Here is a 27,832-nt window from a genome sequence, read left to right on the forward strand (position 1 = left end):
AGCATTTTCATGTTTTACTACAGAGGTACTCTAGAGATGTATTATCAGTCATGATGTAGCTTATAAACTGTTCATTCATATCCTATGTGTACAAAATCATTTTATAAAAAATGCTTTAAAAACTAGGAGAGAGTGTTCTCTGGTGGGCTCTTGCTGGCAAGTGCCTCTGAAGAGACTGGTACATTCGAGGTCGGGTGGCCACAGGCTGGAAGGTGTTTCCGATGAGGAAGCAAACAGCATGGACAACTGGGGGCAGCAGTCACTGCTGCCAGTTCACGCCACACTCCCCCTTCGTCACCTCTTCATTGCTGGGTTCGTGGGGTCTGATTTCTGACTTTGCTCCGCTCCTCTATGGCCTTCCTCTCATCCGGAATCCACCGCTTCTCAGATGGCCACATAGGATACACGCGTGACAGAAACACATCTTAGTACCTTTCTATCTCGGGCCTAACAGTTCTGGCTCTCTAGGATACACGGGGATTTTGTTCCCCACTCTTTAATCCCCTGATGCTTTGCTGGAGTCGATCCTTCAAGGACACGGCTCCCAGGTAGCCTTCATTGCATCTTTTCATCTTTAGTCCGTCAAGTATGCGCATTACACTTCACTGCCAGGATCAGAACAACTAGGAAAGCTGTCTCGTTATGACGGCTCTACATTCCCTATGACCAAGAGCGCGGCCGAGAAAACACAAAATGGAAAAATCCGGCCTAATAATTATCTGGAACGAGTCCTTAGTGTGCGCTACTATGGAAGTCTCTAGGCCAAAATTATGACAAGTTATCACTTCTCCTGAACCCCATCCAAAGATCCAGGTCACACACCAGTCCAGAAGTCCACTGTGACGTTGATATATAAAGGATTGTGTTCCACGGAGAGTAATCTGTAAGAACAACTTGATAGGCCATCTGTTTTCCAGACTCGTGACATCTGGTTTAACAGCTTCATCCTAAGATAAAAGAGCAGATGAGAATGATTAAAGAGAGAGAGAGAGAGAGAGAGAGAGAGAGAGAGAGAGAGAAGGCAGCACGCATCTCCACTGCTTTTTGTCCTGCTCCAAAGTATAGCACAAGTAGTTTTACAATTTACCATCCCTGTTGAGTTCCCATCACACACACACACACAAAAAGTGTTTTCCTTACTCAATAGACATTAATGACAGCCAAGTATTTGTGGATTAACCTCTACACCGGGCCCTGGACCAATAGAGGACATTGCCTCCAATGGGTCCATCTATAGCGCAGAGGGGTTACCCGAACCACTGATAGAAAAGGGAACAGGTTCTTGGCTGAGCATCAAGGGATCTCTGCTCATTCCACTACTGCAAGAAGAAAGCTGTCTATAGACAGAAGGGTGCATAGCTGTCATCCGTGTCTCAAAACTAGCGTGTGCGTGCATATGCACAGGAGGATAGATTAAGGGGCACCTTATTTCATGAGAGTCTAGGGAGGGATATTGAGAAGGCCAGTTTCACAGAGGCTTAAAGACATGACATTCATGAAGGGAAAAAGGAGAGACAGGATGCTCTAAAGCAAAGACTACCAGACCACTTGGGCAAGGGGTACAGACCGACAAAAGAACAGCACACATTTGAGGAAGGATAGCCCACTCCTGTGGCTGGACTGGAGCAATAGGGTGGAGAAGTGAGCACTGAATTGTTCTCTAGGAGCTCAGCCGTGACAATGACAACATGGGTAGAGAGCAGAGGCACAATGCTGAGCTGTATAACGTCAAAGGAGGAACAAATACAGTAGGATTCACTGGCACACAGTTGAAATCGTGCAAAAACTAATTTCTGTAAACCAAGAAACAGCCCAAAGAATTAGCATTATGACAAATAATTATCACAAAGTTCAGGAAAATGTCACCTAGGTCATGAAGTCATGAAGTATGAAGTTCTAGAGTATGAAGAGGAGGGTGTGGGTTTAGAGAGGCCACACGGACATACCTAAGGGGTCGCCTGGGTATCAAGATGTCTCATGCTTGCCAGGTAATTTGTAAGTATTCTCTTATAAATATTAAATAACAAACACAAAAATGCACAGTTATTAACTGATAAAGACTGGAATGACAGAAAAGTCTATTCTTTTGAAACTGTTGCCTCTAACAAAAGAGCTAAAAGACTATTTAACACCATTTTAACATGCAGAACTAATAAGAGGACAAAAAATGCTTGAATATAGCTTTTCATCAAAGGGAAAAGATTCAGAATAAAAAACATAAATTTTTCCATCAAAGCTGTGTTTATCTACCAGAGTTCCTCCATGAAAGGGCCAGAGCTGGGTAGGACAAAACAGGGCCAAGTAGGCCATCACCCCTGTCCAGAGCCCAGAGCAGGAAGCTCTCAAGGATGGCAGTGGCTACATCCTCGGGACTTGGGAGCCAGTTTGGAATGCTCCACCTGGACAGAGTCAAGAAAACTTTCTTATCCAGAACATGAACTACAATTTGAAGGACGCTCAGGGATACCAGGTTACTATTCTGGAAAACGACTCATCAGTGTGGGGCTCTCACCCTTCAGGCTGCCCTGCACATAGAAACTATACCTCAAGGTACTCAAACAGCTAACAAGACTATGAAGATGGGATGGTAGAATCAGGATATCACAGCTTTGCAACCCTTGATTTGAGTGATGAGCAACAGGTGCTAAAAACAAAGTCACCAGATAAAGATAGGATGAGATATCTCAAAATGAACAGATCAGGCTGTCAACGCCCACGTCACGGAACAATCCTGACACCAAACCTGCCCTCCTAGTTTATAAAAAAAAAGAAAAGAAAAGAATAATATAATAAAGCAGAGGTCACAAGAACACATCAAATCTCCAGGTGATAATTATCAAAAATTCATAAAGGGAGTGAATTTGAATCTATTGGATAAGCAGCCTAGTATGTTCAACAATAAACCGCAAAACAAGAAAGAGAAAGGGTAGGGAATGGGGATACGCACTCAGAGGTGAGACAGCTGGGGTCACTTGAGGCTAAAGGGGACTACGTGGACAGTGAAACCCTGTCTCCAAAAAGAATCGAAGGAGAACTCAAGATAGAGTGATCATCCTAACAATAACGTGGACCTTGTTTATTTATCACACTGAACAAACCGACGCGCTTTCTTTTTTAAAGGTCCTTATTAAACAATCAGGGAATCCTAAAAGATGAATGGACATGTGGTAACATAATGAAGTACCTCATTAGTCTTATTTTAAGCATGATATCAATACTATGGTTCTTCTCACAGGATTTTTTATATTTTAAAGATGCATGTGAAAATACGTACACAGATGCTATGAAAAAGAATCCAGTAGGACAGAAGGAAAACTCCAGAAGGAAAAAGTGGTACAGAAGCCAGGAGTTCATGATCGTAGAAATAAGGGGTCTATGTTCTGTTCTCCCTTATTTGGGTTCTGCTTTAAAGCTCCTTCATCAAAAGGTTTTAACAAGGTGAACGGGCTTATGCGGTCAGTCCGGCCTGGTGTGTTGGCCACACAAGGGACTCAGCACCCCGCTGGAGAAAGGTGGGGCCTCCAGAGCTTACCGGTCCACATTCACCTCGTTGCCCTTGTCTCTGGTGTGGAAGATCATAGTGTATTTGCCCACATCGGGATCAGGCCGGGAGATTTTCATTTTGTGGAGCTCAACCCTAGAAAAATAACAAGGTTTATTTTGAGATCTAGCCCATCTCTTTACCACTAAACACTTAAAAAGAATTACCTACAATTAAAAACAAAAAACACACACGCACAAACACACAGAGGTGGCTGGAAAATAGTGTGATGCTACTCACAGCCACGATGAGATTAGTCACTGTGCTCTGAAACCAACGTGCCACCAGACACTTGGCAGGAATTAGCAAACAGTACATCCTATAACCCTATGCGATTGCTAAAACACGTCGCAAAAATTTCAGTGTCCTATTTTAGAAAATGATCATCCAAACACTAAAAGCAGCTTCAAATGGTAACATATACCTGTAGCTCCAGCAGACTGAATGGAGATGCTGGCCAGAGGCAGGAGGTGCTGGGAGAAACCAAGGCTAGCCTAAGCCTCACAGTGAGTTCCAAGCTGATGCGAAATGCAGGTGAGACCCTATCTCACACACAAAGAAATGATATTTAGCACTCACTAGTGGAGAAACGCCAATTTGTAGTTAATTGTTTTTAAAAAGAGGAAACCTGATAAAAATGTTAATTTTAATGCCTTTCAAAGGGCAAGACCATCAAGTCTGTCAGACTCTAATTAATAATGCTGTCTCGTCACAAGGAAAGGAAGGGCTGTGTAGAGCTGTATTCTTTAAAGCCACAAACCAAGGTTCAGTCTCAGCTCTGTAACTGACAAGTGTGTTGATCAGCTCATCCCACCAGACCTCAGCCTTACGTAGAAGTGAGGCTGGTAGCATAGACTACACATTTCAAAGGCTCAGGTAACAGGATTCCCTGGAATGCACTTTGCAGACGCAATGCACTCTATAGGAGCACAGATGCGGTGCTCAACCTTAGCAAATCTCAGCTGGTGTTACATCCCGCCCTTCCTGGGGTATCCAGTGCACGAACGGAGATCTGTTCTGCAGACCATGATGTTCCCATGGAAGGAGGACAGAAAAACAGAAAAAGCAAAGGGACATGGGAAGAGGAAGAACCCCCTCACCCTGGGATCTAGCTGCCTTTCCTGCAGGCAGAAAGAAAATTTCAGCACTGCTGATAAGGCCAACACTGTCTACAGAGATAATGCAGGGTTTTCCTACAGACACCTCAAACTTCAGTGCTAAAGACAACAGTGTCTGCCTGGACCAGAATGTTTATAGCCTTGAGTTTTTCCATGGTAGCAGGCTTCTCTCATCCCGAAATCTAAATTACCCACCTCCTGAAACCACATTCCAATTTCATTTACAAAAGGAAATTCTGGGGGAGAAATAAGCAAGTCAGCTCATAGATTTTTAAACTCTATTCAAGCATTAAGTGCTGCGTAATCTTTAAACCTTGTGGGACTGGAAAGATGGCTCCGTGGTTAAGAGCACTGGTGGCCCTTCCAGAGGACCTGAGTTCAATCCTCAGCACCCACTTAATGCTCACACCTGTCTCCAGTCCCAGGCGGATTCCGACGCCCTCTTCTGGCCTCCACAGGCACTGCATGTACATGGTGCACAGACATGTCTGCGCAAACAAAACATTCATATATGTAAAATAAAAATTAAAGATTAAAAAAATTCTTAAGCCTTGTAATTTATACCCTTTAAACAATCTAGAAGTGCACGGGATCAAAGGTGTGTGCATTTGTGTGCATGTGCTTGCACACATGAGACAATTTCCCCTAAAGAAGCCCACACCTACACATGGGTGTGTCTTATTCTTTCCCCAAAAAACCCTCTATTTATATGAACACCTGCACCTAATCTATATTAAGAACACCTTTAAATAAATTCCAATTCTGCTTTCTACTGACTTGTCCTGAAGCTCTTTTCTACAGCAAGCAGAGATCTCCGAAGAGAACCCTGAGGCTGCTGAAGGCAGCAAGCCTACCACTGCTGACACAAAAGGAAACCAAAACTGAGGGGTTCCCTCTCCCTTACAACTGAGGAACAGCAGGAAATGAGACAGCATGGGTATGTAGCCATAGCAACAGTCTACTGTTCTCTCCAGCTAGGTGGGGCAAGGGACCTGGGGGAGAAAAGAGAGCTGGCTCCCTCTAACCAGTTCTGTCCCTACCCTGAAGCCAACCATCTATGGATTGTGATTGCTGAGGGGATGGACAACAGGATGCCCTTATGTAGGAAAATCTCCCTTTTCAGAAACAAGGCAAAGGCTCTCTGCCCACTGGGAACAAGACTAACCAGCATGAGGCCTTAGCTCCTTCCCACAAGCCCAGTGGGAATTTGCTAGTCACATGTCTATTAATTCAGAACTACAGCTGAGAACATACTCTCCAAGAGGCAGTGGGGATAGGAAGAGGAAAAGGTCCCCTGGCTGCCAGGAGGTCCCCTTGTGATGCTAAGAACTCTGGCATATGGGCCATAGGCTTTTGAGCAGTAATTTCTGAGTAATGGGAATGCCTTTAACCTTCAAGTCACAGAAAAAAAAAAGGAAGGGAGGGAGGGAGGGAGGGAGGGAGGGAGGAAGGATGGATGGATGGAAGGAAAGTTCTGGAGAGGGAACAGGGAACTAAAAGAGGCTAGGCATTCTGGGGAGTTTCTCTCAGTCCTCTAGAGCAGAGAGCTGTCTGAAGGGATCCAGGAGTTACAACAGCAGCCCAGAGTGAGCCTTCCAACTCGGAAGCTCCCACACCGCATAGCTAAAGGACACCCTTGCCTTCTTTGGGGCATATGTCCCCTCCTTAGAGAAGACAGCACTCTGTTCCACATGCTGGGAACAGTGTCAGGGCTCTGGGGGTCTGAGGAAAGCACAGGACTTACAGGCCATTCTCAGAGGGGCAGTCTTACAGACAACCTTAAGTTTGGGCCTTCTCATTCACTAGTGGAACCCAAGGCCCCAACACCTCTGCACGCCACACTCAGCAACAGACCATCCTCCTTAGTTTCTAGGCTCCCCGTGACAAAGAACAATTTAGGTCATTCTGCCTTCCCTCCATACCCGGCCCTTTCTGTCAGCCCAGATCTGCAGTCCTATGACCTGCTGGCCTGGAATTCACAGGAGCTACACACAAGCACAGGTTTCCAGAGTCATCACGGATAGCAGAGCCCCATGAAGGCTCCCTTCTCTGCTGTTCACCTGAGTCTGAGGTCATCGTCTTCGCCTCCCCATCCCCAGTAGTTGTTAGAGAATCCATTCACCTTGAAAAACTGTTCTCTGCTGAGGGCAGTAACACCCCCAAAATATTTATTGTAGCGTAACCTGCAGCAAAAGAGGAAGAGAGAAAGGTGGTGACGTTTAGCACAAGAACCCTCTGTTCCCACAGACACTCCAGCACTCCCCGGCTCTGGGAATGGTACTCCAGGAACACTTGAGGATACACCTCCACCCATTTCATTCATTTAGTCTTTCTCATGTCTCTCTCCCTGTTCTCCGGGCATTTGATCTGCTATTGATATCACTGAGCAAGATGACCCCACTAAGCAAGGTGACCCCCACATCCCTGATATTGATAACACTGGTATGTGGAGACCTGTTAGGATACCTGCTCAAATGTCAGTAGAGATTTCATCCCGTATGCCAATCCAACAAATGGTAGCAGCTGCTAGGGGAAACAGGTAGAGAATTCTGAGTCGCATCCATGCTCAGCATGAATGAGTGTCATCAGAAATTTTTTTTTTCACCGCTTTCTCTCTTGGGAGTGAAGCAGTGTGGATCAGGAGACAGACAGTTCCAGGCCATGCTACGAGTGTGCTCACTCTGCAAATCTCCATCTTGCAGTGTTTCCTACCGAAGTCAACACCCCACCCACTGCCCTGAACTGCCGGCTTGGGCAACTGCAGGGAATGCAGTGCCTTTGATGAAAAGTGAGTATGAAGAAAGTAATTTGGTGCTGAGGGAAAGGTGATGAATTATTCTTAGGCTGAATCTGAGATGCTCCTGGGCCTTTTGCCAAAAGGCAAAGGACACAGGGTCCAAGCTCATGAGACACCTGTGGCTACAGATATCTCGGCAGTTGTGAGCACTTGAGGACCCCAGAGTAGCAGAAATCACAGAAAACAAGGGCGAACAAGAAGACCTGAGCATGCCTGGAACTGCGGTTAAGACTGACACGGGAGAGCGGCAGCTAAAAGCCCAGGGGAAGGATGAGAGATACATCACAAATTCTCCAGGACACAAGGACTTTTCATCAACAAGCTGAGATGAGGCTACCCTTCCACATAACTGCAGGTGGAGGGAGTCCATGGGACCAGGGGACCACATGGAGGATTTCTAACCTCAGCCAACTTCAGTTCTAAATGGCTAGGGCCAACTGCATACTGATGTCTTCCCCTGTAGACATCTCCCACCTAACAAGCGGCATCCCCAAGGCTTCTCTGAGGCTGAGGAGTTTCTACAGTCCTAGTGCAAATCCTAGGCATGCCATTATAGAAACAGATTATAATCGTCGCAAATGTCTGAGGGAAATTTTTATTCTGTCTCATAGCTCCAATCTATGGCCAGTTGGCTCCATTGCTTCCAGGCCTGTGGCAAGTGAGAATTTCATGATGGGAAAGGTATGGCCAGTGGAGACAGCACTCACTTCATGACAGTCAAGACACAAAGATGAGGAAGGGGAGCAAAATAAAATCCACCCCCAAGAACACACTTCAAGTGACCTACTTCCTCTGAGTAGACCCCACTTCTGAAAATACCCATCTCTTTCCATTAATGCTATCAGATCACAAACCCATCAGCTAAACCACTGATTAGCTCAGAGTCCTTGATCTGTCTCTAGAGACGCCCTTATACGCACTCCTGAGGTACACCCAACTAACTCATTGGCACTTCTCAGTCTAATCAAGTTTGACAACCAAGGCTGCCTATGACAATTACACTTGTGCACCTAAAATTCTGAGAAATTTAAACCTAAAACCAATAAAAAGAAATAAAATATTTAGAACACGGCAATTACTATCATTTTCTAACAGTGACTTATGTCCAAGGTTACCAGACTCTAGTTAATAGGGAAGGGGCTCTTAACTACCAAAAGCAGCAGCTACACCTGGACCCTGTAGATAAATATATCGGCCCCAGGGACTAGAGAGAAGTTAAGAGGTTCTGAGTTAAATTCCCAGCACCCACATGACAACTCACAACTGTCTGTAATTCCAGTTCCAAGGGATCCGACACCCTCACATAGACATACAAGCAGGCAAAACACCAATACACCTTAGGTAAAGAAATAAATTTTAAAAAAAAAGAATAAGAAATATCAGTTCCATACAACCTTTCATGCACCAAAGAGCTGTCTTCATGAGAGACCCTGCATGCAGGTCCTGGAGGGAACTGCCAATACCACCATCATGATGGCCGAGGGCACAGTGCCAGCAATGCTATTCCCTCCCAGAGTTCAGAACTGAACAACGCCAGGGTTTTCAGAAAGGAATCACTACCACAGCAAGGAGCAGAGCTGGAAGGACCCGGATCTACAGAAAAGGTGGGATCTGGTGGTGAGAATCGGTGAGGACGAGCAGGAGCTAAGGAGCACGGAGACCGGAGCTCCTGGGACCAGCTGTGCTGTGGAGGAGCAGTGGGTACGACCAGCTGTGTGTGGAGGAGCAGCTGTGTGTGGAGGAGCAGCTGTGTGTGGAGGAGCAGCGGGTGCCTCTGTGGAGGAGCAGCTGAGTGTGGAGGAGCAGCTGTGTGTGGAGGAGCAGCTGTGTGTGGAGGAGCAGCTGTGTGTGGAGGAGCAGCGGGTGCCTCTGTGGAGAAGCAGCAGTGTGTGGAGGAGCAGCGGGTGCCTCTGTGGAGGAGCAGCTGTGTGTGGAGGAGCAGCTGTGTGTGGAGGAGCAGCGGGTGCCTCTGTGAAGGAGCAGCTGTGTGTGGAGGAGCAGCTGTGTGTGGAGGAGCAGCGGGTGCCTCTGTGGAGGAGCAGCTGTGTGTGGAGGAGCAGCTGAGTGTGGAGGAGCAGCTGTGTGTGGAGGAGCAGCTGAGTGTGGAGGAGCAGCTGAGTGTGGAGGAGCAGCTGTGTGTGGAGGAGCAGCTGAGTGTGGAGGAGCAGCTGTGTGTGGAGGAGCAGCTGAGTGTGGAGGAGCAGCTGTGTGTGGAGGAGCAGCTGAGTGTGGAGGAGCAGCTGTGTGTGGAGGAGCAGCTGAGTGTGGAGGAGCAGCTGTGTGTGGAGGAGCAGCTGTGTGTGGAGGAGCAGCTGTGTGTGGAGGAGCAGCTGAGTGTGGAGGAGCAGCTGTGTGTGGAGGAGCAGCTGTGTGTGGAGGAGCAGCTGTGTGTGGAGGAGCAGCTGTGTGTCGAGGAGCAGCGGGTGCCTCTGTGGAGGAGCAGCTGTGTGTGGAGGAGCAGCTGTGTGTGGAGGAGTAGCGGGTGCCTCTGTGGAGGAGCAGCTGTGTGTGGAGGAGCAGCTGAGTGTGGAGGAGCAGCTGTGTGTGGAGGAGCAGCTGAGTGTGGAGGAGCAGCTGTGGGTGGAGGAGCAGCTGTGTGTGGAGGAGCAGCTGTGTGTGGAGGAGCAGCTGTGTGTGGAGAAGCAGCTGTGTGTGGAGGAGCAGCTGTGTGTGGAGGAGCAGCTGTGTGTGGAGGAGCAGCGGGAGCCTCCAGAGAAAACTAAGAACTAGTCTCACCACTGCTGTCAGCAGATGGCTCTGCGTTTGCTGACTTTTGCGTTTGGTCCCTTTTCTGGAAAAGGATGTGATTTAACAGGCCCTCAGGTGAGTTTACACACGTGTTTTAAAGGGCTGTTAGGTCCCCAGAAGGAGGAAAATGTCAAACAGTTACAGTGGAGTCCTTGGAGAAAGGGGGCAGGTTCAGGGGAATTCTTGGCAGTAAAATTCACCATGAGGCTGAAATACTTGGGTAAGTTCCTTTAACATCATCACGCCAAAGGTATGGCAAGTGAAAATATTTCGCGTTGTTTGCTTCGTTTCCACCGTCCAGGCCGTTAATGCCCTCTTGTACATTAAGCCCCGAATCCATACAGAATGGGCTCCCGCAGCTCAGGCCCTTTCCTGTCCATCCTCACACAGTGTGAGGCTCTGGGTGGAGCAGGCTGGTGCCGCAGCTGAGCCCAGGTGCCCTTCTCTTTTGCTTCCTTTCCCCTCCCCCTGCTTCAGGAAGCTGTCTCGGCTCTGGGGAAGCTTGATGTGCTCAATCCACACACTAATTCTCTCGGCAAGAATCTTGCCCTTAACTTGCCTGCTTGCAGTGATGCCCACAGCATCCCGGGTCACGTTGTAGACTCTTCCAGTTTTGCCATGATAACACTTAAGGGGCATTCGTTTTCAAACAGTTTCTATTCCCTTGATGTCTACAATACCATCTTTCTTGTAGACTCGCGTATTGTGGCCAAAGGAACAACTCCATGTTTCCTAAAAGTCCTGGAAAGCATATAGCTGGTGTCCTTCCACTTTCCCTTGTGTTTGCTATTTTGGCGAGTTACTGGAAGATGCCTGCTACGGTCAAAAGGGGCCAGTGAAGAAGCCTGAGCTGAGTGAGGCTCCATGACACAGTGATACAGACTGAGTGCCTGTAACTGAACTCACCAGCCGCCGGCAGGATTTTGCCCAGGATAGCAAAGTTAGGGAGAGAGAAGACCTACTTTTTCCAGGTCAAAAAAAAAAAAAAAAAGGCATCTGTATGATGGATACAAGAAGACATGAAAAATTAAAGCAATAAAATTTACTTAAGAATTTAAACTCTAATTTTGAACAGATGAAGCTAGGATGCACAGGGCTAGTGTAACTCAGTTGTGGAGAACTTGCGCAAGGGCCTTCTGTTTAACTCCATCAGCATGTGTGCACACATGCGCACACACACACTCCGGTCGGCACAATTTTCAGTTTCTAAAAGAGGTTCACAATTTTCCTTGGAGCTTGCATTTATATCAAAAGATAAACATATTCAATTAAGTAAGGGAGACAAAGGCTTGTGGAGTGTCTGGGAATAGCAGCAATGTCTGGTCAGTTGTAAGGATAAGTTAAGCTGCAAGATTCAGGCACAGCCTGTCTCTTAGCATGCACAGCATTTGATGGAATCCATGTTGGTGACACCAAAGTGTAAGTCAAAATCAGTTCCCACCAGGAATGGGCAATCGTCTCTGCCCACTGATGGCAAGTTAACACAATGATACAATCAGTCCATGGCCTGTCCTTAAAATTTCTCAGAAGGAACGGGAAGCTAAAGGCTCAGAGTTAGAGTCGATCCCAATTGGGTGTATGGACTGTTGACACTTCTGTGTTTAAGGAGGGAGCAGAGAGCATCACTGGACCCTTGCCTCTGTTCCCGGTTACTCCTCCCAGCCACGTGTAGGAAATGCCCTAACTGCACGCGGCCTTGAGGTCTGGGGAGGTGCTGAGGTACATAGGCTAGGGGAGGTTACCCCAATGGACCAACATCTATGTGGGCACAGGGAAGCGGCCCCCGATGATTGGTGCAGACCTTCCCAGGAGGCTGCTTTAGTAAAGTCACACATCCTTCCGCCAGCAGCTCCTCACCCATGCTCTATAAATAAGCCTAGTAAACAGTTGCTCCTTGGGGTAAACTTCAGTGGGCTCAACTTTGCTTCATCATAGGGACCTCTGTTATAAGAGGCCACTTGTTGGTTCCCAGCTGCTCAGCAGAAACTCTATTATTTAAATCATCAGCTCTAGCTTCTTATTGGCTAACTCTTACATCTTAATTTAACCCATTTCTAGTAATCTATATATCGTCACGTGGCTGTGGCTTACCAGGTAAAGTTCCCAGCATCTGTCTCCAGTGAGGCAACATGGCTTCTCCCTAACCCCATCTCCTGTCTCCCAACATTCAGTTTAGTTCCTCCCCCCACCCCCCGCACTTCCCGCCTACCTAAGTTCTGCCCTATCAACAGGCCAAGGCAGTTTCTTTATTCACCTATAATATTCACAGCACACAGAGGGGAATCCCACATCAGACCTCATAAGTAGGAGGCAGGTGTGAGTTACACTCCTACCCTGACAGACATTCTCATGAGAGTTACAAATGAATTCTCCTAAGTAATCCAAAGTGAGAGACCTAGACTGCAGAAGCAACATGGAAGCGAAGATGTCAAGAGACTCAGTTTCCCTGAGCACTCTATACGCTCTGGCAGAGTCTCCTCCACCTCTGCCTACCTCACAGTTCAGTTTAGCTTCCTTCTGACTTCCTCCCCCTCCCTAACTTAAGGGCTTTCAGCTGTGTTTGCAGATGAACGCATCTCCATAGGCACTTCCGGTCTGAGTAGATCAGTACTCATGCTGCCTCTTTAACCCGACTTCCTAGCCCCTAGCCTAGTGTCATAACTACACACATGAACGGCAGGACTTGGAGGAAGGTACAGGGAAGTGCACATGCTATCGGTTTAATTTACCAGAAGTTATCTCAATCCCTATTTCCCTTTGTAATATTTGACTAGGAGCTGGTATAAAATCCAATTAAAACCATTTGTTCCTCTCCTGGGAACAGAAATAGAGAGGGATGAGGGGCTGGTGGCGTTTTCCCACGGTGGCTTTGAAGGAAATGGGTTTGTCCTGGATATCCTGGTTCCAAGAAGACTATTAAAGTGCACCCCCACGTTTCCCTAAAACTCAGGCAAGCTATCCTAAAAAGAGATAGCATGTCCTGCCACAGGTCCTGCAGGGCGAGACCACCACGATTTGCTATGCTTGGATTACATTCTCCTCTCCTTTCTCTTTGTCTTTGTGCTTCTTGCCAAGGTTGTGGGAGGCCTTTTTGCTTCCTTATTTCATCTTTTCATTGCTGTTTGGCATATTAAGGGAAAATGGGTCGTCTCATCTCCACCCCCCCTCCCCTCCCGGTTTTCTCACTCACTCTGGACACATTACAGCCTTGATCACGGTGGAACACCCTGCACAGCCAGAGCGGCCTCACCTGTAGCCAGTGCTGTTCCTTCCAACCACCAGGTGCTTGGGCTGATCGCCACACGTGTAAAGGTTGAAGTCATTCTCCGGCACCAAATCCACATCGTGGAATATGAAGCAGTCCCAGTTTTCCTCCTTGAGAGCCTCCAGATAGCCCACATTCAGGAGCTTGGCTCGATTAAACTTCTTACTTCCAGTCTATTGAGGATGGAAATAAAAATGAAAGCGCTCCAGAGATAAGCTCTCCAATGTCCTCCCCCTCACACCCATTTCGGAGTGGTACATTACCCTTGTTCCTTCACAGGACAACACACACTGGGATCTAACAGATGCAATGATAACAGAAAACAGTTTGGGTTTTGTGTTTCACACATAGTTATATTCTGTAATTTAAAAGCATCCCCTTGACTCTGGCAAGGTGAAAATGGAGAATAGTTTGCTTAGAAAGACTAAAAAGTAGGTAGGTTACATGGCAGTATATTTTCTTTGTATTCGTTTTTGAAATATTCCTCCTTCTGTAGATTAAGCTGGCCTGGAACTCACAGCAATCCTCCTGCCTCAGAATCCCAAATGCTGAGATAACAACATGAACCATCATACCAGATCAGACAAATCTTCATTTTTAAAAAATTATTTTATTTTTCATTGTGTGTGTGTGTCTACCCATGTGAGAATATGCCACATGAATACAATTAAGTGCCTGTTAAGGTCCAAAGACGTCGGGTCCCCTAGAGCCTAAGTCACAGCAGTCACGAGTGGCTGGGAGTGAGTGCGAGGAGCAAGACTGGTCCTCTGCCAGAGCACGATGGTTCTCCACTGCTGAGAGTTCCCCACACCCCACCCCGCACACTTAATACTACAGATGAGCGCACTTACACAGTAACAAGACGGTTTTTAAAAAACTAAAAAAAAAAAACCGCTGAGATGACACATTTTACGTGGTATTTTAGCACAAAAATTAATGTAGTTTAAAAACACAAATAAAAATAAAGCAACACTAATTGGGCCCTCAAATGTATTAAGAGGCTAGAGCCCATGTCAAGTGTTCTAAACGCAATCTCTAAAGAGTCTTTCCTAATTCCTTATAAAACTACAAAACCTCTTGAAGGAACCTGCCACGTCGATTAGTGTCACGGAGTCCCTGTCAGCTCTCAGCTGATCCCAGCTAACCTACTCTCTGACACTGAACTTCCAAGAGACGAGGCTAAGAGCTTGCCAACAGGGATCATGAAACTGTGGCCTAACAGCAGAGAAGGCTGCTGCTAATACTTTAAGCTACTTAAAACTTTCTTGGAAATGACTTAAGAAAAACTCTCATTACAACACCAATGGAAGAGGCTGTTCCTCAGTGGCCTTGCAGAGGGACCTTAAGAAACTTGACCTGCAGTGTCATCAATACTTAACATGCAATATGACCCAAGGACTTCTCAGTATTGCTGTGTTCAACGCAAATCGAATGTAAAAATGAAGTCTGATTTGACAGCTAATCATAACAAGGTTACAAGCAATTCTTAGACGTTATCACAACACTTTCCTAAAGAGTAACAGAGTGAAGAGCTTCTCTTTTTTTTTTTGTTTTTTTGTTTTTTTTTTTGTTTTTTCGAGACAGGGTTTCTCTGTGGTTTTGGAGCCTGTTCTGGAACTAGCTCTTGTAGACCAGGCTGGTCTCAAACTCACAGAGATCCGCCTGACTCTGCCTCCGCCTTCCAAGTGCTGGGATTAAAGGCATGCGCCACCACCACCCGGCCCAAGAGCTTCTCTTTATACAAGTGATACGGAACCTAGCCAGCAGTAGTGGCACAGGCTTATGATCTCAGTGCTTAGAGGCAGAGCAGAGGCAAGAGGATGGAGGTTTCATCAGGCTAGCCTGGCCAATCTGGGGGAGAAGGAGCAGGGAGGTAGGAGAAGGTGCAGGAAGAGGAGCAGGGGGAAAAAAGGAAGCGTGGGTGACTGCCACATATGCCTAACAACCTGAGTTCAGTCCGCAGAACTCACATAAAAAGCCGGATGATTCTGTAACCGGGCAAGGCTTCCAGTGGAAGGATTGGGACACCAACCCAGCCACAAAACCTTCAACCTACAATTTGTCCTGCTTACTAGATGTGCTGGGGTGCAGAACTTGTGGGAGTGGCCAGCCAATGACTAACCCAACTAAAGAAAAGAAAAGTCATATGAGGTACAAACTCCAGGAACCCCAGCTCTTGCGACAAGGCAGAAGGCAGAAACAGAATGGCCTGGAAGCTCTCAGGGAAGCTACCCTTGAGTGTCAACAACAGAAGCAGTAAGAGAAACCATGACTCCAGGAGGTGGAAGAAGACAACTCGTGTTGCCATGCACAAGCCCACACACAAAGTAACTTTTGAAAACAAACTAAAAATAGTGCCATATTTGGTAGCTACCCATCCTGTGTAGAAACTCAGACTCAATAAATCATCATTTTGACCAATGACGTTAAAAACAAAATTAATTCCACAGCAAAACAAGTGGGCTGGAGATTTAGCTCAGTTGGTAGAATGCATGTCAGCACCCATAAGTCCCTGAGTTCAACCTCCAGCACCAGAGGAACCGGGTGAGGTGATGCCTGCCTACAGTCCCAGTATTTGGGAAGCAGAGGCAGGAAGATGAGAAGTTGAAGATCAATCATTCTTGGCTGTGTATTTCAGGCAAGTCTGGGAGACATAAGTCCCTGTTCAAAGAACACACCCCAAACAAGGAACTGCTGCAGGAGCTACAGAGATGGCTCCGCGGTTAAGAACAATTGCTGCTTTGCAGAGGATAATAGGTTTGGCTCCCAACACCCACCTGACAGCTCACAGCCATCTGTAATTCCAGTTCCAGAGAACCCAACACCCTCCAACAGCCTCTTCTGACCTTGATGGTACCAGTCATGCACATGATATACTTACATGCATGTAGTCAAACACTCATATACATAAAATAAAATAAATCTTAAAATAAACTCTAGGGGGCTGGAGAGATGGCTCAGAGGTTAAGAGCATTGCCTGCTCTTCCAAAGGTCCTGAGTTCAATTCCCAGCAACCACATGGTGGCTCACAACCATCTATAATGGGGTCTGGTGCCTGCAAACATACACACAGAGAGAATATTGTATACATAATAAATAAATATTGAACAAAAAAATAAAATAAATTCTAAAGTTTTATTTCAAGTCTGAAAAACCAGACACAGATGTACTAGATGAGCCCCCGGTTATCAAGTCTCTCCAAGTATACACCACACAGGAGAACCCATGAGCTGTCGATTCTACCCAAAATTGGGATTATCAGCTACATCCGATATTAAGCAAGCAGCTAATGATTTTTGTCCATACTCTCATGAGTTTATAAGGATCTAATGGGGCATTATTTTAATGGCCCAGGATGATAGCAAAAAGATTAGACACCAATGTTCAAACTAATGCTCTTTAATAAACTTCAATACCAAATAGAGGCATCTTTAGTCACCCACCACGGACCAACTGACCTTAGAGCTGAACTCTTCTGAGTCAGCCTACAGTAGGTTACGTGCCGTTCCTACTGTTTCTGGAAGGCAAGCACTCGTCTGTTTGGCATGATACATGGTGGTGGAGTTAAAGGCCGGGGCCATTAGAAAGCCACAGAACTGGCTGGCTGTACCGCTTGGCACTCCGCGACATCACTCATGCGATCTCTCCTGCACAGCCACACTCTGTAACAACAGGCAGAAGCCCAACCCCACATGGTGTGGCACGGCAAACCCAGAAGGACCAGGAGACAGGAGAGCTCAGGGGTGTGGATGGGCGAGTGCTGGCTAACATGGGAGAGCTTACAAAAACAGGCTTCCTCCTGGGGTACATTTTAGGATAGAAACACTTCACAGAGCTTGGTCGGTGGCTCCACGTTCAGGATCAGAATTTCCTCTACTCTCTCAAAGTGAGGGAAGAGCACTCTCCTTTCGAGAATGATCCTTTCACCCAAAGCAGACAGACACGTGGCTGCCTCTGCAGAGGACAGGGCCCAGCAAAGGCCCGCACTCACCTGGTGGATGATGTAGATGCCGTAGTCCAGCTGCTGCCTTTGCAGGAAGGGGTGCAGGTGCTCCAGCAGGTATATCAGGTGCTTCTCTCTGTTCCGGTGGGGAATGAGGATGGCCACCCGCTGCAAGGCCTTACATCCCTCGGGATGACACCGGCCTCCAGACACTCTGGGGTTCTCCGCCTGTACTTCCTCCAAAGTGAGGTCTGGTTTAAAAATGAGCTTGCTCTGGCCTCCTGCAATCAACACGAGGCATTGACATAAGAGGGGCCATGGCATGGGGCTCTAGGGTTCACACGGCTGGTTTGGATGAAGGGTTGGCTCTTCCTGTGCCTGGGCGAGCAACTTGGCCTCCGCGATCCATTTCTGAAGGAGGCAAGCAGACTGCACAGCCACCAACTGCTCACTGGAGATCAGAAAGGGCTGAGTAGCTCCTCCACCAAAGAAGGATGGAACAGAAAAGCCGAACATTCTATAGACTCCGATTCCTTCACAGGGCCCTTTTCCTACTTCTGCCCTATACCCCCACACTTAGCTCCCTGCAGGCAAGGCACCAGGAAGGGGCTGAAGCCCACCAGACTCCCTAGCCAGGGTGAGGACGACATATACTCCAGGCCTCCTCTCCCGGAACGGCACCAGGGCAGACATTTCCAGCAAACACAGCATCTGCCAGTGAAACTCAAGACTGTAGTAATCGATCCTGGGCAAGGCTTCAGATACCAGGCTGAAGTAACTAACCCCCATTTTCTGACCTGAAGTCAAAGGCTATTCTGACAAGTAGGGGAAGGAGACCTAATTCTGCTTAGGAATTAAGATAACCTTCCCTGTTCCTTACACCCCCTTTTAAGAGCCCACAAACCGTGGACAAGCTGTTTCCAAGCTGTACCTTACAAGTGTGGCCTCTCTCAACAGCCTGAAGCATGCTAAGAGCAGTTTCCACAGCAGGCTAAGAACAGGTCTGCAGAGCCCCAGGCCACCCTCCAGACCACTCTCTTGGTGCACACAAGGAGCCACAGATGCCTGTCTGGGAGAGCAGCTCGACTACAAGGGCACCCAGTTACACGCTGTTTGCTTACTGTCTCTCAGAGACAGAGACACTAACCGATAAGCACCACACCGTGACCAACACAGCAGGTGGAGCACACGGGGGAGCTGAGATTCCCTGGGGCTGGGGCAGATACTTACTAAGGTTTGGAGACACAGAAGGGCAGCTGCCAAGTTCTGCTTTTTCCATGACATCATGGGCCAGAGTTTCTTCCTTCCCCAAAGGAATGGCCTTGTGGAAACTAGCCATGAAGTCCTTTGCCTTGGGGATCACTTGAATGGGACCCACGAAGTAGTTGCTGGTGGCCCATCCAACCACAGTCAGGCACAGAGTAAAGAACAACAACAGGCGTAGTCTGTAGGGGAGGAGGCACGGCGGGTTGCAGCCCATGGCTCTGATTTTGTGGGTAATGTGTATCTCTGCTTCAGCTGGAGTGAAGAAGTTCTGAATTATACTTTTCCGGTCCGACTGAGAACGTGCTGACAACCTAGGAGCCGATGTCTGCCATGGCCCAGCGGTTCTAGTTCAGAGACCACTGAAAGGCAATCACAAAGGATGTGTTGTTTGGGGTGGAAATCCGGTCCTAAAATGAAAGACCTCAGCACACATTAGAAACCCAATCCCAGTTGAGTTGCAGTCTCAGCGAGATGCTAGCCCAGGGCAAAGTCCCGAAAGAGGTAGGATGGGACCCAAACAGAAGATGTCAACAAGTTTTTCTCTGAGAAAAACAAGTAAAGATGGGGACTCGGGTTCAGACAGAAAACACAGTTCTACCACCTATCAGCCATGAGATCTATGCCCGGCCACTTCAATGAGCCTTACTTCCTTATCTGGAAAGTGGGGGTAAAATGATACCTACCTAGATAACATCTACCTTCCTGCAGGGCTGGACTAGCATACAAAGTCCTGACCAGCCTCCTGCACACAGTCAAGTGGCCACCAGAGAGTGACCATTACTCTCCCTGCTACATGAAAGAGGCCAGGGATGGCCCGTGAGCAGATGTACTGGCAGCCACCTGGACCACCGCTGTACCAATGGTGCGTTTCATAAGTGATAAATTGTCCTGATTTCATACTTCAGTACCATGAGGTGGGATGATACAAATTCACCTCAACGAGGAGCTATGGTCTTAGTTACTAACAAAAATCCAGCTCTTCGGGGTACTTGGGCTCCACCACCAATACTGGTAAATTCACTAGATGGTAAGGATACATGCTGAGGACTTGTGGGGTACAGCTTACAGCACCCCCGCATCCTCTCTGTGCCATCAAAGTCACATTATGCCTCAAGCCAGACTTTGGATAATTTCCATAGCCAAACGGACGGTTCTAAGTAAGGACCAACAAGGAAAGGTTCCTGGTTAAATCTTAAGTGATAAGAAAGAAAGAGGAAATGCATACATTCACTAAGTATGTATGCCACCCACTCTGAGATGCTCATCAGAGCTGGCTGGAGCCCTCCCTGACGTCAACTACGGCTCCCTGTGTACACTGGGAGACCTGTCTGTGGGGTTGACCTAGGATTCTGTGCGGGCCTGTTCTTAGGCAGCTGCACAGATTGCAGCCCTTTGGTCTCACTCTGTTTGGCTGTTACAATAAAATAGCGGGACTTGAGCTCTGCCGCTTCTGGGATCTTTCTGGAAATCTCAGATTGGGGTCCAGTATGGTCAGTCTCTCATTAGAGCCCCTCGTACTGGTTATATCCCCAATGGCTTTTCCTTGGTGCATGTATATAAAAACACACAGAGAGAGACAGAGACAGAGATTAAAATCCAAATTTCATATCTCTTGCTCTTTTTATATGACTATTAACTCCAACATGAAGGCTGAACCTTCACGACCGCACCTTAACCTAAATGTCCCAAAGGGGTGGGGTACCTGTGCCCCACCTTCAAGCACCATCACATTGGGAACTAAGGGGCCATCGCATAAGGAAAATGGGGACAAAAGACAACTTCCTGTGAGATAAGAATTTTAGTCTACTTGTTTGTAAAATTACACTTCTGTATGGGGCGGGGCACAGGCACAGAGGTTAGAGGACAGCTTGTGGATCTGGTCTTCTCTCATCTCAGAATGTGGTTTGCCCATGATGAAACTGCCCAGGGGTGAGATTGAGGCATCAGGCTCGCCATAAGCACCTTGACCCACTAAAGCCACTCACAAAGGACAGCTGACCGGCCCAGGACCGCACACCTGGTTAGGGGGCAGAGCTGGGTGTGAGTCCCTGTGCTCATCGGTCACAGCCCTCAGGCAGATGCTTTGTTTCTTCCCTTCATGCCTGGATAGGCCCAACACACTCAACAGAAAGCCTCTGGTGGCCCTCTAACTCTCCTCCATCTTCCTGTCCCTCTCCTGGGACGAGTTCACATGCCTGCCTGGAAGCCTGCTCTCTTCCCTTCAGCTGGCAGGAAGTCATCAGGACTCTGGGCCAGCGAGACAACCTCTCGTGGACTGTGGACTTCATTTCGGGGAAACTTCAATGTGGGGATTGGTAATCGTACTTCATAAAAACAAACAAAAAAAAAACCTATTGTAAATCTGGCCTCTGAACACTGCTTTTCTAAAGCTATTTATGGGACACTGCCTGGAAACGCCCATGGAATTCAAGGAGCCTATGGTCACAAAATGCAGAGTAAGCAGCGAGATAGAAAAAAAGAAAGAAGAAAAAAAGAAGTAGGAAGGATTTTTTTAAACCACAGGGGTAGGACTCTCATTTGCAGGGTGTATGGAGGCTTGACTTAAAGCAATTTCAAACCTGGCTGGGTGGTGGTGGCACATGCATTTAATCACTTAAGCACTTGAGGGGCAGAGGCAGGCAGATCTCTGTGAGTTCCAGGCCATTCTGGTCTGCAGAGCAAATTCCAGGACAGCCAGGGCTACACAGAGAAACCCTGACTTGAAAAAAAATAAAAACAAACAAACAAATAATCTACAGGGGTGGGGGGAGAGGTTCGAAAACTTCGTACCTTCAGTTCAATATCTGTGAACCTAAAATTGCTCTAAATACTTTTTAAAGATTGTATGTGTAATTATGCATCTGTCTGCATACGGGTATGCACGTGTGAGTGCAGATGCCAGCAGAGGCCAGAAAAGAGTATCCTGTCCCCTGTAGCTGGAGTCACAGGCAGCTGTGAGCTGCCCAGGGTGGGTGCTAGGAACGAAATGTGAGTTCCTCGGGAGGAGCAGGAGTCTTGATCATGAGCCATCTCGCTAGCCTTAAAGTTTTAAGAACTCTCCCTGAGAATTGAGGAGCTATTAAGAATGATAAACCAACATTCCCGAGCTGCAGTATAAGAAATTTGTTCAGAGACAAGACACCCATCCTCAAAGCCGAGACTGTGACCAACGCTTCCTTAGCATTAGACCTCCATCCCGTCATTTATCGATACTAACTCTGGCCCAGCTAAAAACAATCACTTACCCCTCATAAGCCTAAGTGTCCTCCATAAAACTGATGAAACAGAAGAAAGTTCAAAGGCAAAAGTCCTCGTTTCTGTGGTGAAAGACAAGAGAGGTGAAAGCATCAGAACACCTCTCTGTGTTCAAGGGAGATTTCCTACCCCATCCTCAGCTAAGTGACCAGAGGCTTGGGACAAGCTCCCTCCACGTTTCCCCAGCTCATGGAAAACGTGGGCGGACGGAACACTCACTTCATAATGACATCGTCAGAATTTAATGAGAAGACACGCCCAAACACCTGCCATGTTTCCAGCGCTCCAAGTATTTGCTCTCTATCACCGTGATTCATGTGGTATCAGAATATTAACCGAGATAATCATAATCATACCCCAGCTGAAGTACAGACCCTTTCGGTTAATAATTTCCACGTTTCTTCCCATGAGTATAGAATACTTTTATGGTTAGAAACATGTTGACATTTCAAAAGAAAATTATCCCTGGGGCAGGTAACTTCGGGTGGTGCTCAGAACGGCACCACCAGACTTCTTTGTACAATTCTTTAACTGTGGGACCCTCCCTCTTCCTGGAGCCATTCTTGTATTTAATCAAGACATTTATATGGAAAATGATGGGGGAATCTGCAGAAAGCCAATTCAGACATCAAGGCATCATTTTAGGGCAGTCCTCACCCACCTTTCCTTTCTAGAAATCTGCCCTATAGTTTTATTTTCTCTTCCCTCAAGGTAACAACTGTGCTCTGAGCACCTGGCACTTTTAAGCACAGGCTTAGATCGCACAGGCCAGAAAGGGAAGCATTATTTAGTTCAGTCTTTTCCCAGACCTTAAATGTCTGCAATTTGTTTTTCAAGTATGCTTGCCACTCCAAAGAAGAGTCCATACATGAAAAAGATTGGTAAAACATTGAGTAGGTAAGTGATATTAACCTAAGGGCCCACGGTGTTTCTACTCCTGTATTTTTTAAACTTTCCATAATAATAAAAATAATCTAGCCGGGCAGTGGTGGCACACACCTTTAATCCCAGCACTCAGGAGGCAGAGGTAGGTGGATCTCTGAGTTTGAGGCCAGCCTGATTTACAAGAGCTAGCTCCAGGACAGGCTCCAAAGCTACAGAGAAACCCTGTCTCAAAAAACCAAAATAATAATAATAATAATAATAAGGAAGATCAGCTATAACCAATAGCAACATGACATAAACATCCATTCTTGGGAGATCTCTTAGCAATACACCATCTCCGTGCCTCCAGTGCAGATATGTGGGAACCACACTTATGCACTAAGTGCTCATACACCAGACAGAAAGGATGTGGTGGTTCAGTAGCTGGTGAACGGTACAGTCAGCATCTCCTTATCTCACAGACAGGGTGTGTGAGTGGGCTCGTGGCCCCAGACACTTGCTCCTGCTGCTTCAGACTCTCTGGGGCTGCACAGAGGAAAAGCTGGTGGCTGATATTCCATCAGAGCTCCTAGGAACTGACTACTATACAGACTTTTCCACTTTCCTTAGGGCTCGAGTACAAACTCCTAGGGAGCTTCTGGGCGATCACTGTCCTGACGCCTATGACACCTTTCAAGTAAGAATGGGACAGAAATGACAACAGCCATTACCACGTAGGAGTCAGCAAGATGGCTTGTCAGGCAAGGGAGCCTGTTGCCAAGGTCTCTAAAATGCACATGGTAGGACAGAACTCCCACAAGTTGTCCTCTGACCTGCACACATGTTCACAGGTGACTCTCTCTCTCTCTCTCTCTCTCTCTCTCTCTCTCTCTCACACACACACACACACACACACACACACACACACACTAAATTACTAAACAAACAAGCTTTAAAAATTTAAGTCACTTCAACTCCCAAACTGGAAGCATTTAATAATATTTTTACTCTGGCCCTGTTTTATAGCATACAGAACAAAATTAATTTCCTTGTGTATATATACTGATATAAGTGACCAAATAAAAAAAAGGGATTGGAGACAAAGGTAGCTCTTTCTCATAGGAAATTTCCAATTTAAGACCCAGGAGGAAAAAAGCCACCACTAAGCAAATACTACAGGCATCATTGCTTCTGTCCAGTTTCACCAATTAATGGATGGGAATTTGAGGATGAACAGTTTTGTGCTCTGCTTAGCTGTAAAGACTCTCCACCAAGACACTATCCACAAGCAGGAACTGTACAGAGGACCTAACATTACCAGGTGAGATCTGCCGACCTTGCACACCTGTTGGTTGTATTGATAGATAAAGGCCATCAACAGGACTGAGAAATGAAATCTAGGTAGTATTGATAAGAGGTTTGTGACTGTGTAAAGGGGTTACTCTATTAGAAGAAGCTAGATGAACTTCATCATTTTCAAAATTTTTAGGCAATCTAAAATTAAAGTATTGTAAAATGTTAAAAAAAATCATGAAGTCAGAACCTGAGCAGAGCCCCAATTAACTGAATTCTCAAAAAGATTCCCAACTCTGTGTATTCCTGATGTCTCAAATCAACCTAACACATAACTTTCTAAAATATGCTATATGAATATGGACATAACATAAACCACGCCTATTGAAGAAAGAGATGCCATATTTAAAAAGAGAAAGAAGCTGGGTGGTGGTGGCGCACACCTTTAATCCCACCATTCAGGAGGCAGAGGCAGGCAGAACTCTGAGTCCAGCCTGGTCTACAGAGTGATTCCAAGACAGCCAGGCTATGCAGAGAAATCCTGTCTTGAAAAACCAGACAGAGAGACAGGGAGAGACAACAGACAGACAAGGAGAGGGAGGGAGGGAGAGAGAGAGAGGGAGGGAAAGGAGAAGGGAAGGAAGGAGGGAGGAAAAGGAGAGGGAGGGAGAGAGGGAGAGAAAGAGAGAGAGTGAGTGAGCATGGAAAATAAAGACTAACAGGAAAGGGGAAGGATTAAACACATACAAAGCATCTTAGGGGAAGTCTGACAGTAGAAAAGGCTCACCCTTCAATTTACCTTTCTAAAACAGCTCTGAATTGTGCCTACTATTTCCTCCCCTCTATTCAGGAGCTCATGGAGAGTTTCTATGTCATGTTCAGCTCTCTGAGAATTCTGTAGTGGGGGTCAGTAGAGTCCACCTTCTGATCGCAGAACACAGGCCACAGAATCAATTAAGCAGGACTCCCAGTGCCTGAAGTGACAAACATGAACGAGGACCTCTGCATATACCTCATGGTTGTGTAGCTTGGTGTTATTGGGACTCCCACAGTGGGACTGTGGCTGGGGGTGTGTCTCTGACTCTTGTGCCTGTACTTGGGACCCTTTTCCTCCTACTAGGTTGTCTTGTCCAGCTATGATATGAGGGTTTGTGCCAGTCTTATTGTAACTTGTTAGACCAACCTGGGTGGATATCCTTGGGAGGCCTGTTTGTTTGTTTGTTTGTTTTTGTTGTTTAAGAGAAAGAAAGAGGAGGAGTTGCTCTGGGGGAGAGGGGAAGGGACTGCAAAGAGTGGGGAGAGGGGAAACTTCGGTGGGGATGTTATGTATAAAAAAAGAACGAAGGTTTTAAAAAGGTGCACCTTCTGTCATTACAGGACAGGAGAAAGTTGTGTTTCTAATCCAGGGTTGGGGTATGCCTCATTACCAAAAACAATGCTGCTGCTTTATGGTAAAAATAACTAATTGTCCATTAAAATAGTCTAAAAGTTTAATATGACATTATTATTGACAAGGAACAGTAACATTCAGTTACATAAAGTTGGTGGCAACTTGATTGTGTAAATTTTAAGAGGACCTATTCTAAATATGCCCTCCAAACCCTCATCTACACACACACACACACACACACACACACACACACGCTGTCAGTTAACTTCAGGACTAGCCAGAGCACCGTAACCCCGTGTGCTCTTCTTAAAATACCTATTTCTGCGTCCACACCCAAAGGTTTTGTTTTAATAGTCTGGGGTGGAGCCAAGAAATTTATATTTTAAACAGGAACCTGGGTAATTCTGACACATACCATTGTTCACGGATGATTAAAAGGGAAAAAAAAAAGGCCAGAATAACCAGAAGTCACCTGTGGTTCATGGCTTCATTGTTCTGTTAGTTGTTCTGTTCTGGTCCATGGCTATAATATAATCCTGAGAAAACTGGAGCAGGAGGATTGCCCCAAGCCCCAGGCCAGTATGGACTGTATTTGCTAGTTCCAGGCCAAGAGTAACTTGACTTGCTTTGGATGTCACCACTGTGGAGAAAAGGTCTTTACGGAGACATTTGATGGTTGGCTTCCAAGGCATTTGCACTCACCTCCCGATAAAGCACACACCATTACTAGCCCAGCTTGGAGAAGGTACTAAGGACTTACCTCAAGTGGCACATAAACCGTAATTAACAGAGTTGCTGTTATGGCCCTCCCTGCCTACTCTTCCTCAAGCTGTTCAGCATGGCCAGCCATTCTTTTATAGATGGTTTTAGCCCTCAAAACTGTGGACTTCTTTCAAATATAGTCAGATACACAAACGCTTGTGCTATCTTATGGAGTTTTCCGTGTCCACAAAGCCCAAACCTGTTCTTTAAAAATTAACTTTAAAAAAAAAAAAAAGGAAGAAAGGAAGAAAGGAAAACAAACCAACAAAACACTGTGTCTTTCCCTGCTGGCACTCTCCCGCAGGGTGCTGGGGCAGCCGTCCACACCCTATCTTGAATTTCACTTGCTCAACCTGAACCACGTCTGAGATTCCTTGAGTTTCTTACATCCTAGGAAGATTCTTTACACACACACACACACACACACACACACACACACACACCAGCTAATTGTTTTTAAAATGAGACAGAGAGAGGCCTTTTCTAACTCTCAAATTACCTTCTTTCTGCTCTTTCATCACCAAACCAGTGGGGAGACAGCCAGAGTCAGGGCAGCTTCCCGTGCTCATGACTGTCCACCTCCCTACACCTTGCAACCACAGGCACCCTCGGAGTCCTAAAGTCCCAAAGGCCTTTGCTGGGTACTTATCCTCCTCACCCTCCAAAACCCGAACCCCAAACCATCAGTTAATCACCCTTATCTAAGAAAACCCAGACCATCAAGAGATACGGATCCACAGACCCTAGCGGGATCAGGTGCCCGACCGACCGGCAGCAGGTGTGTCTGAAGTCCTTCAAATCCCCTATGACAACCTCTTGCTGAGGACACTCAGCGCTCGCCCGGCCCTCACGGGCGCGGAAGTACAGCTCAGCTGCGTTGTCTCCCCAGGTGAAACCCTGTCTAGCCCGCCCGGACCCACCAGGATGGGCCTTTTCCAGGTGGAGGAGCCTGGAGATGCCAGCACCAGGACACGGGACGCTGCGGATGCGCCCTGCATCTCCCGGCTGCGCGCAACATCTCCCCCCCCCCCCCCCCGCCCCTTCCCTGGGCGCCGAGACGCCGGCACCCCATCCGGAGCCGGAGCCCCGCCGGGGTGGGCCTCTGCAGGCCCCCAGCCCGCCGGCCACAAGCGCTGCGAGGACGTGGGACAGCAGCACCGAGGCCTGATCGCGCAGACTCCGCGCCCGCCCGGCCCCATCCCGTCGACCCACCAGGCCCGCAGCCGGGCGATGACCGCTCTGAGCGCGCAGCCGCGGAGCTCCAGCCTGGCTTACTCACCCCGGACGCGGCCACCGTGAGGCCGCCCGGGGAAGGGGAGGTGGTGAGGAGCAGCCCCGGGGATGTCCCTCGAGAATTGCGCCGCCAGGAGGCGGCCCTACAGCCCCGGCTCCGCCTCGCACACAATGCCATTGGGAGGCGGGTCTGCCCGGTTCTCCAGGGACTTGGCGCCACCGGCCGGACGGGCCAGCCCCACAACGCGCTGCAGGGGTTTGAAAATAAGAAGGGATGCACAACTCAGCCTTCGGGGGATCACAGACCTTTCTGCGGCTTGCGAGCTAGGCCCATGGCGCTTCTCACATTCCATCCCC

General features: G+C 47.4%; 1 protein-coding gene and 1 pseudogene across 3 annotated transcripts; both read right to left on the reverse strand.

Moving 5' to 3' along the window:
* Positions 1-4: 4 nt before the first annotated feature.
* On the reverse strand, positions 5-27,832 carry B4galt4 (beta-1,4-galactosyltransferase 4). Of its 3 annotated transcripts, none has more exons than XM_041673031.1 (8): positions 27,782-27,832; positions 21,924-21,995; positions 18,643-19,037; positions 17,461-17,693; positions 13,455-13,642; positions 6,720-6,842; positions 3,533-3,637; positions 5-947 (listed from the first exon to the last, which is right to left on the reverse strand). In XM_041673031.1, the coding sequence occupies exons 3-8, from the start codon at positions 18,890-18,892 to the stop codon at positions 815-817; spliced, it is 1,032 nt and encodes a 343-aa protein (XP_041528965.1). In that variant the 5' UTR covers positions 18,893-19,037; positions 21,924-21,995; positions 27,782-27,832; the 3' UTR covers positions 5-814. The 3 variants fall into 3 exon arrangements, with proteins under 3 accessions (XP_041528965.1, XP_041528964.1, XP_041528966.1); XM_041673030.1 differs by lacking the exon at positions 27,782-27,832 and adding an exon at positions 27,455-27,590; XM_041673032.1 differs by lacking the exon at positions 27,782-27,832 and adding an exon at positions 27,522-27,541.
* On the reverse strand, positions 10,528-11,070 carry LOC121462040 (annotated as a pseudogene).

The sequence above is a fragment of the Microtus oregoni genome, unplaced genomic scaffold (assembly GCF_018167655.1).
Source record: "Microtus oregoni isolate MIOR12 unplaced genomic scaffold, Mior012 000023F_ref0000262, whole genome shotgun sequence".
NCBI classification, from domain to species: domain Eukaryota; kingdom Metazoa; phylum Chordata; class Mammalia; order Rodentia; family Cricetidae; genus Microtus; species Microtus oregoni.